Genomic DNA, 11,063 nt, shown 5'->3' on the forward strand with positions numbered 1-11,063 from the left:
CACATAAACGCAGCACGGCGATGTGAAGGTGAGCAAGGAACATAGAAGGTATGTTGGAGTGGGGCTTAAAGGCATGGTAGTTAAACTCCCCCCTCAACACCACAGTGTCTATTCTGGGCATCAGTTTCTCATGAAGGAATGTGAAGGCCATAAAGTATCTGTGCCCCTAAGAAGCTTTAGAGTATTCTTGTCCCCAACTCTTAAAGCTGTCTCTCTCTCTCACTTTCACTCACTATCACTTTCCTAACTCACCCTCCACCCCCTGCTTATTCCAGCAGTGAGTTTAAAGTAGAACGCAGGTGTAGAAGACAGCACTCATGGGAAAGATAACATTTGGGAACATTCCCGGGGTTAAAGAAGAACTCCCCCCCTCGATATTCTTCATCTGAGGAACTATATAATTGCCTTGGTTATAAGACGTTGTCCCCTTTGGGCTTCCACCCCACACCCCCTCCCCAATCTCTAACTACCTTGCAATTTCCATACAATAATTTAAACAAGAGAGTCTATACTCTGCTACCTTTTCACTGTCATCATTCCATTTTATCAATCTTTTGTATTCAAGAATAAAAGGCCTGATGAGAAAACAAGGTGCAAAATGATATTTTCCAGACAACCCCGCAAAAAAAACATGACACCCTGGGCTTCACCGCTTAATTACAGAAGAATGAAATTCTTTCTTCTACATCTGGAGAAAACATTGTCTGCATAACACTGTTAGATTTACAGCTCCCAATTCTAACCTTGGACTCCAGCACAGAGCAATTAGGCAAAACATAGATGGACAAGTTCAGGAAGAAATGGCTGTTCTTTCTTAGCATTGAAGAAAATGTCTCTGAAGCTCCACTGTTTAAAATAAAAACTACAACTCTACCCAGAAAATGATCTTCTGGAAACTGGAAGCTGGTTCACTTTTGCTCACGTATCGATAGTGGCCACAGAAAAGTGAGGCGGACTTGACACTGCACAGAGTACTTCATGTCCCCATCCAAAATAGAGGAGAGCATGCTTGCAGCTATCCGCATCAATCTGATCCATCACTAACAACAAACAGCCAATGAATTTCAGGCAAGAAATTGCTGAAGTTCTGCAATCCAAAAGTAATCGATGCACCACAAAATGAAAAGACCCTAGGGGCAGATGTTAAAACAAAGAAAAAGCTAGGTAAAACAAAAACAGTACATGCTCTGCGCACTTAGCAGCAATTTAAATGGCTGCAGCACTGTAAATCAAGCATGACTTTAAAATTCCGCTGCCTTCAAGCAAACAACTAAGTTAACAGGTTGTACAGTTACACTAAACGCTGTCAAATGCACTATGTTGTGTTTAGAAATCAAAGTTCAATTATAAATACATATATAACTAAAACTGCATTATATAACATTTGGCTACTCAAACATAATTTTGAACTTTCAGCTGGAACATTACAGGGCAAGGGGAATGAACAGCAACCAGGGACACATATCCATCATTCAGTAAAAATTATCTGTCCCAGGACTCTACTCTCTAGGCCAAACCCAAACAAAATTGAGGTCCCTCTGTGCTCGTGCTGGTACCTAAGACCTCCTCCCTTCTCCTTATTTGTCTCTTCATCCTACCTTGCTTTTATGTCCAGCTCCACTGAACACAGGTCTCAGAGCTGAGTAGTTTTGTGGCCCTGACCACTCGGAGGCCATTAATCTGGTGGCTAAGCCAGTGATGTATTGATGGCACAGAGCCGGTAAGCCTGCCTGCCTCACTCTCTCCATCCCTTTAGCTTAAGAGCTACACAGATTCACAGGAGCTTCCATCTGGCCTCATCAAAGCAGCATTTACCTGCCAATTGCCACTGTTAGTCTACTAGTTGCAGTGACTATAGGTCACTCTGAGATACTTCATTTGAACCATACCCAAAATACATCCATTAAATCCAAGTGCAAGAGCATCTACATATGGTTTCTTTCTGTGTTTTCAACCACACGCAGTATCTATCTTTCTACAAGAAATAGAACTTCCATTAGGTTGCTCTGTAGACCAGCAGATGCTTGAACTTAGCAGTAGTAAGACTATTAGCATGAGTGTAACTACAGTATGTAGACAATCACACATAATTCCAGAAATTAACTTGAATATCAAGCAACATATGTAAACTTGATTATTGGGGAAGGCTTTTATCAATCACTTCAATCTGGTTATTCACAGTAATTATGTATGTAAATGTAATGAGAGTCAGCCTACATGCTAACTAATTTTACTACAGTTTGCCTACCAAACACTAACAATAAGTTCATAGGAAATTGTAGAGGCTGCTGATTACATGGAATTCTCAGCAAATCTTTTTGAAGTCAAGGCAAAAGGGATCCTATCTCTGTGGGATCTTTGCAGTGGGGGTTTTGTCAGGGTGATTTTAAGACAGGACCATGACTAATATGTCTGTAATATCATATTTACAAGATAAAGGTGGGCAGAGCAAGAGCATAACAAAGATTAGAGACAGAGACCCTCTGGTTGGTGCAAGAAGATATGACTGCCCTCTGAACACTGTTCCAATCTCCTACAGTCAGTTCAACAGGAAAACCATTTGTCATAATTACAACATTTAAATTTAGACACAGATTTAAGTGTGAAAAGCTTTATGTGTCTTATTTATTGTGGGAGCTAGATCTATTGGTTTAATAAGAGAATGTGTGTGATGACAATATCATTGACAATACTTTGTTCTTAAGTGGGGAGCAAGGAACTTCTAAAAGGCTGAAATAAGTAGTAAGTAAATAGAAAGAATGCATGGTGAGGGATAGAGACAGAGGATAGCATGGTTGGATTAAAGATATTTAATCTCAAGCAGATCTCTATTAAGACCACTCACTGGTTCACTAGCCCTAGCAGTTTGTTTTGAGAATAAAATGCATTTGTTATGTTGATTAATCTTGTGAAGATGATAAAAACTGAAAAGTAAGAGGAGGTAGGGGAAAAAGCCATGGAACATAAATAGAAGGATGTGTGATGGTAATGTTTACAAAACTGCTTCTTGTCTGTAAAAAGTGGGAGTCTGATAGGAGTTGTGTCTACCACACAAAGCACTGCCTAAAGTGACAAAACTGCCATGTACACAAAGTGGAACTTATCTTTACCTTGAACTGTGATGAGCCCCAGTCACAACAACTGATGTACCCCTTCCTCCTATCCCTTTCTTTCCACAAACACTATTCTGCCTTTTCTGCTGATCAGGCTGGAGATAACAGGATCAGCGTCTTCCTTGCACATTAGCAGAAGTGAGTTCTGCTGCTCGTCTGAATAATAATAAAAAAAAATCATATGAAAGCAAACAATCATTAACACAATGACCAAAGATCTCCAACTTCCAGCTGACAGTATAACACTTCATTGCTCTGATCCGCCTACAGCTCTGTGTGATGGAACACAGAGAATGCATCTCTATCTCGACCACAGACCCAGGGCATAGACCCTGGTCTGTAATGCACTGGGCCCTTTTAACTCTGGCAATTGTGGTAAACAGCCATCAAAAAAAGCTGGGAAAAACCAGCCTCCCCTGTCTAAGCAGCTTTCTGGTTTTGCCATTTGCTTTCTTTCACTGTCACTTTGTAAGGTCCAGTAACATCCAGAGTAGGGCAGCTGGACATAGAACAAGCAGCAGCAGCAGCACCACGGGTCAAAGCCTGACCTAGATGGGACCTAGAAGAATTGTGAAATCATTACACATTGCCAAATGCCAAGTCTTACTAGTCCCCCTTACTTGGTTGATCACCTAGCTCTCCAATCCATCCTGATTTTCTGCCATTCCTTAGTTGTTCCATTCACCACTCTGTAACTCTGATCTGTTTGATGCTGAACGATGGAGTGCAGGCAGCTACCGACACAAAGAGGGTAACTGGGGTTTAGGATCATGACTGTGTTGACGGAGAACGTGTTAGAGGGCCCCAAAGAGAATTTAAATACTTCCTCGCTGTAGTAATGCCTCTGATCACATGTTCATCACAGAATCATATTAACTTTTATAAGAACTTTTCTTTGAGCAATTAAAATAATACATTTCACAAGCCCTATGTTGTCATATGCTGGCACTTTAGATTAAAAGATTGCTCTCTGGGTGTGTATGTGTGTGTTTGTGTGTGCATTCACACGCTTATGCATGTGAAAGGGGAGAATGGGCTGTCTCCCAGGATGTGCAGTGAGCGCTTTATTAGAGCGGTAGTACCAGTAAATCAGAGCTCAGCTCTTCCTGGAACTGCTGCAACCTTTCCCACTGAGCACTATTACTGAACAATCATAGGCTAGCCATGATAATTAGCAGAGTATCTATCCTTCCAACTCTCCTGTCGCACCCCCATCCCCTTGCTCTTGTCTGTCTCTCCATCCTCCTGCCCTTCTCTTCTTAGAAATGTCTGCTGGGTGAGTTGGTAAGTCCAGGCTCTGCTAGATGTCATTTCGCCAGAGGACATCTCACATTACCTTCTGTAATCTTTGTCTTGATGTTGGCCAGAGAGACAATTTGGGCTCATTCATCTTCCCACACTATAAGGCCACCAAAAACATATCTGGTATGACTGAAACATCCCAGAAAAGTTCAGGTTCTTAGGAAGGGAGGTAAATATGGACATACCAGCCCTGTCACAGTAGTAAAGTGCAACAAGTTTCCATAATAATTCTGTTGATGTGCAAAATGTGAAAACTCACCTGGGATGCCAAGGTTAGCCACCAAAGTCAGCAGGACTGATCCTCCTTCACTTTATTTGATTACAAAACTAACATATTTCTATAACTAGGATACAACATCTGTGGTTGCACCCCAACTACATATTATTCTATAGTCCGAGAGGATTAAAGTCAATCCTAGGTAGTTATGATCTGTAATGCGAAGAGGTCATCATGGCTTGCATTCCTGAGTCTAAGCCAGTGCTTCTGCTGAGTAAGATCATTAGTAAAACACCTTAATACTTTTCATGTAACCACTAATCCCTTCATTTACATTAGAGCCTCTTTGCTCCATTATGTTTCATTGTGATTATTTGCTCTCTACAGAGTGTAGACATTTTCTTTTCCTGTGTTAACAAAATCTTTTGGATTGCACTGAAGGGTAAAATAGGAGCACTAACTCCATTCAAGATACAGATGCGTTTTGACTGTTAAGGGATCTCACTGAACACTATGAAGAACATGTGATCAACCCCCTGCTTTCATAGGTGAGGAAGAGACAATAGATGTGACTGTGTGTATAAGGCAGCCAGGAGAGATAGGTGCAAAGTTTGTACAGCTATGTGCCCAGCAGTGCATGACCAGGACACGAGGGAGGGGTGACAGGACTTTCTCAGTTAAAGATTCCCCATCTGATTGTGACGGCACTTTCTCCCTTTCTTTCCGTGGCCAAGCGGCATCTGGAGTGGATTTTGTGCTAGCAGACACCGAGGAACATGATTACATTCGGCTAACTGCGCTCTAAACTGATTATGCATGTGCCAAGCTAATGGACTACATTTGCAAGAGGAAAAATAACATCCAATCAATCTCAATTACCGCCGATTGCACCGGCCCCCGAGACAAGGAAGGTAGCCAGCTAACCCCCCCATGCTCCTCCCCTTTCCCCCAACCCTTGACTGGAAGCTGAAGCCTGTGGCTGGGCCTGGTTAGTCCCCACCCATTCTGTCTGGCCAGAGCAGCAGGGCCTGAGAGCTGTATTAGCTCCACTCATCTCACCTCCACACTAACACATAGATGAGCCCTGAGGCCTACTACTAGTGGTATAAGGGCTATTATATTCACATATTATCTATATGTGGCTAAATGTAAAATGAGAATTGGGGCTGGGGTTTGTTCAAGATGAAGAGGGAGAGCTAGATATTCTAAAAACATACACAAACGGTTTTGGGTTGTTTGCACTAGAATAGAACCCATATGTTTGTGTTTAGGAGTGACCATTCTAAGAAAAGATGGGTGACCATCATGCAGTCGTTAGAGAAACTGCAAACCCTATGCTCCATGGGAAAAAGAGAAGGTGGAAATTTGCTTCAGAGCACAGGGTTATACTTGCACTTAGAATGGGTATCGCTCAACTGAGAACACAGTATGCAGGGGAGGATAGCATCACCCTCTGCTGTGTGGAGGTTCATGTGGCCAAGATGACTCGCTGGATCTTTCTGCGGTCTTTTGGAACATTCCAATACATGGGGTGGGGGGTGGGTGGATATTTTTAGAAAACCCTAATATGGGCCGCATACCACAGACTCTCAAATTATCCCATCCAGCTTAGCCCTCAGTTTAAACCTTCCTTTTTAATTCCAGTAATTACAGGCTCCAATTTATATGGAGCTGTGCACACAAAAGGCCTGTTTAATGCAAACCAGTTTGATTTGGGTGAAGTGTCCCAAGCATCTCCCACATCTTACAGCCTGTTTATGCTGACTTGATGATTTATCCCCCCCCCCAATAAAAGGTTAAAATGGTGCTATTTGCATCACATTTTTGGGGGAGGAATAAATGAATGGTGATTTTCCCTTTTTTGTCCTGGCATATCATACCACATTGGGTTTATGGGCTTGTAGGTTACTGAGTTTCTGTCAGTATCTCTACCAGGATAGTAACTCCTGGTGTGGAGCCAGTGCTACCAACAAGCTTCACAACCATGTACTTGTTGTCCACTAATCAATAATTTCAAAATCATAATAATTCTTGTCAATTTTGGAATATCTGAGTTTTTGTGTGGTATCTGGGATGAGGAGAGTATGAGCAGTGTTCTTGGGCTGAGCGCGCAGGTCATTTCTGGACAAATGCAGATACTCTTACTTGGAAGATCAATTGGTTTTAAGAAACATGGAGCCATCTTAAGAGGCTTAAGTCATAAAAAATGATCATGTCTGGATGTGTTGTACATATTTAATCCCCCACAGCCTGAGCAGCAGTATGACATATGTCTGTTCTCTCTTAAAAACTTGAGAGAGAAAAAAAAAGACAGGAGAAAAAAAATGTTTCTCTTTTACATTTCACGCTTCCAGCAAAGTGCACATAGATAATAAAATATAAACTGTACCCTATCCTGTGAGACAAAACAAGTCTCTCCCTCCAAAAGGTAAAGAGAGTATGCCAAAGGCTGTCTATTTTGGTATAATGTGAGACTGTCACCGGATTGTGGGCTAGTAAGTTCAGCAGTTAAGGCCAGGAGAGGATGACCATGGCTGGGCAAACAAGGATATCTTGTTATGATTTTCTGCTGTCTCACAACTGACTGAAACCGTTCATAGATAATGCTCCATATATCTATAAATACTCCGTCCATTAGAAACTGTCCCTGTGATCCTCTCTGCTGTCCTGCTTCAAACCATACTCTGACAAGCCAAACTAGATATCCCCCCTCCTCCACCTCCTGTGTCCCCTGGCCCTCTTTAATGGCTACACCAGGCACCCTGCATCACACCTAACAAAACACTCAAAATTGATTTCTCTCTTTTACTGTTATTTCAGTACAAATGCCTTGTGGACAGGAAACATGTCTGCCATGCCAGTGGTTTTGAGCAATCATTCATAATGCTGGATGATTTTCAAATGGACAGCCTTTTGAGGGGGTTTAAATGAACCACTTCAGCTTAGTTTTAATGTGATTAAAAATACCATGCTTGAAGCACTGCATTTTTCACATGCCTTTTAATATCTTCTTCCAAAATAAGCTGCACTATAATATACTAAAATACCAGTACGCAAGTGTCAAGAAATAGAACTGATTGTTTTCCCTGTAATTTTTTAAAAGAGTCAAACACTCGAATGGAGTGGACTTATAAATAAAAACAGCACCTACAGTACTGGAAGACAGTGCAAATTATAGTTTAATACAGTATGTTTGTTATGTTGTCTGTGTTTGCATGTGCTTTGTTGTGTGTTGAATGTGTGTGCAAGCACAGTTATGCCAGTTTGGGTTAAGCACAGAGTGGCCGAATCCGCAGACACACAGGATAGGTACCTAAGTGGAATCAGGCCTGTTAGATTTATGGCCATTTGTTCGGAGAGTGTTCATCCATTGGCTATTATGGAATGATTAGAGGAGAAGGTGAAGCTCCAAGTCCAGCAAAAATCAATACGGCTGTCGAGAACGATTCAGCCTTTCCCGCTCCAAGGAGTATTAGCACCAAACCTCTGTCTCCTTGCACTCCTTCATTCGTCTCCAAGTGATTCACCCCTGAGCCTCCAAACCAGCTGCACCTGCCATGTTCTTCTCATGGCAGCAGTGTGGCCTCTGCTTCTATATGAAGCTTGGAGGGCATGAGTAACACAACAAAGCTATCATTCATGCTTTGAAAGAGCAGCTAGTATAGGGGTGTGAGCAGAAGCAGTGCATTTACTGCGGAGGAATATCAAGTTAGCAGGGAGAGGATTAAGGACACATTTTGCCATTTGTGTCAATCTCCAAGTTGAATTGGATCATAAACACTCCCAAATATAACACAGATATATTGCTTTCTACCTGGTCATATTATAACGCAACAGTGTAATATTATAGACCGCATTAATCCACTGAAGGCTGGCAACTGTGCTGCATTTAAATGTTCAATTTTTGGCTTTAAATATCTCAACTAGTGACATCCTCTCCACGAGCATGCTCTTTCCTAACAGTTATGTACATATATTCAGTAATGACATGAAAATGGCAAACACTGTCAAGACAAGGTTTAATGGTGGGCATGATAAAGGAGCCTGAGTACCACTAACCTTGTAGAGTTTGAGACTAGCCTCATGGCGGGAATTGACAGTGTGCATCCTCAGCTTCTCCAGGCTGTTGGTGTAGTAGTCGCAGGCATTGCACTTCAGGTGCACTGGATTGCCTATAGCCACACATTTCAGGCGCCATTCATTGCCTTTGCCACCTTCTTTGATGTGGGCTACAAGCTGGTACTTTTGCACATGCTTGTCTGTCTTGCAGTGCAGCTGGAAGTTGGCCTTGAGCTGAGTGGTGTAGTGGCACAACTTGCACTGGTGAGAGTCACCCACCACGGCACGCCATTCCTCCTCTGGTAAGCTGCGTTCAGCTCCCATATGCATGCCAAGCACATCCAGGTTGTCAGTGGTGAAGCGGTTGCACACAGCGCACTGAAAGAGCTTGAGGGAGGGATCGCTGGTTTGGGACAGACTTTCTCCCAGGGTCATCAATTCTTCAGACACCAACTGCCCACTGCCCAGCCGCACGTCCATAGGGATCTCTCCACCTACTAGAAATCAGGGAACACAAGAACAAGCAGAAAGAAACTGTAAAACACTACAGAAAACTATTTGGATGATTGTATTCATACATTTAATATTATGGTAAACATACTTGGTGCTTACAGTATGAATTAGAGTTCAGTTTTTAGCAATTACTTTATCTCCAAGTCATTCACTTAATGTACATCATTATTTTACCATTTTGAGTTAGTCATCACAGCTTTTTCCAAAGGAAGTAGTTTGTTTTAGTATGATACTGCATGGAGGACAATGTGCTGCTATGTTTTAATGGGCCTATAACTATCCTTGTTTTGAGCTGGGAAAGAAGAAAGCTGTAACACTGCCAGACAATGAATGTACACGTTGTCCAATTTGAGTTGGTGAACTTTGATGGCCTGCTGTAAATCAGCCCTTCTATAGAAGCCATGAGTTTCACAGAAAATTCAAGTTATTCTATCGTTACTGAATAACTTCAGAGTCCCCAAGCACACATTACTGTAAATCAAATCCATCACTCTTGTTCACTGAATAATAATAAAAAAAATCAACTTCTCTGCTTGGATCACATATCCTATGACACCAACCCCAGAACAGATGTCTATTCAGTACTGGCAGGCTAACTTTAAAAATTAATGCTAAAAAGATGAGGTAAGAGCAGTCACAGTTTTTACATTTGCTTGCTGATCTTTAATCTTTCATTGCCCAGACAGAGCATGCAGGCTTGACTCTGCCTGGCTCAACACTAAATTAATTCCAGCAGCTCCTTTTTATTTATTGCTGCAGTATGCGGCCTGCTCTTGGACTTTTCTCCATTACCTGAGTTTTAATAGCCAGGAGAAGGAAACCTTTGAGAAACCCTCTGAAATCACTCATAGACTTGGGTCCCCAGTCATAGCTCCTTACACTATCTCTCTTGCAAACACACAGACACACAACCACACACACACACACACACACACACACACACACACACACACACACACACACACACACACGTCCAGTTCACTAACCCAGTGCTGTCTTTCCTTGCACTTTACATCACTCATTTCTACTTAGCTCTCATGCTCTATTACTATGCAGATTCAATGATTTACCACAGACCTGGATCCCGTTTCTCACTAAATTCTGGTTGTACACCATCAGTCCAAGACACAGGTTTGTAGCTCTACATCTGTTTTTAAACAGGTTCTTTAATATTGAAACCATAATATTGTGATGGCATATATGTCACCCCATGTCCACATTTATACAAAGACTCCTAATGCTAGGTGAACCAAAAAAAAAAGTATTAATGAATTTAAAAATATTTTTAAGAAACTTTTTTTCCCCTCCAACTTGTTTCTTTCTTTCGCTACATTAACCAAGTCTTGGGAACAAAGATTACCAGTAGGCTAGGTATGCAGGTATCTTCTTGGCAATACACACAAAAATCAAACATCCACAGTGAGAGCACAAAAGAGCACTTCTTATTTTTTGCTGAGAGCTCCTTATGATTCTCTAAAGAGGTTTACTGTGTATCACACTGTACAGTTAATATCAGAGTGTGTGTATATGATGGCTTTAAGGGTTCCTTAAATTGTGACTGAGGATGACAGCAGTGTAGTTTATGGGCCCTGACTGAGTAATCATTGCCGCCCTTGTAACATGCTTATTACAACTCACCTTGCAGGAAAATGAACCAGATGGCAGAAGAGGGGAAAAAGAATTAGTCACAGCAATCAATTCTTGTTTGTGTCTTTGAACTGGTGACAGTTTGAGACAAGTCTGTACAAACTGTGGGGTTGTAACTGGCATGCCAAACACTCTCCTATGCTGCTAAATTACCCATGCTGAGCCCTGTAACCTCCCTTCTTTGACTAAGATAAAAATTTATAGCTGCAATT

General features: G+C 41.8%; 1 protein-coding gene across 3 annotated transcripts in view; it reads right to left on the reverse strand.

Moving 5' to 3' along the window:
* The window catches only part of zfhx3b (zinc finger homeobox 3b), a 232,069-nt gene that overhangs the window by 76,150 nt on the left and 144,856 nt on the right, over window positions 1-11,063 (reverse strand). For all 3 annotated transcript variants that reach the window (XM_020607491.1, XM_020607483.1, XM_020607500.1), the window contains one exon: window positions 8,692-9,188. In XM_020607491.1, the coding sequence (XP_020463147.1) occupies window positions 8,692-9,188 (497 nt within the window). The remainder of the gene's footprint in view (window positions 1-8,691; window positions 9,189-11,063) is intronic.

This window comes from Monopterus albus, unplaced genomic scaffold (genome assembly GCF_001952655.1).
Source record: "Monopterus albus unplaced genomic scaffold, M_albus_1.0 scaffold4.1, whole genome shotgun sequence".
NCBI classification, from domain to species: Eukaryota; Metazoa; Chordata; class Actinopteri; order Synbranchiformes; family Synbranchidae; genus Monopterus; species Monopterus albus.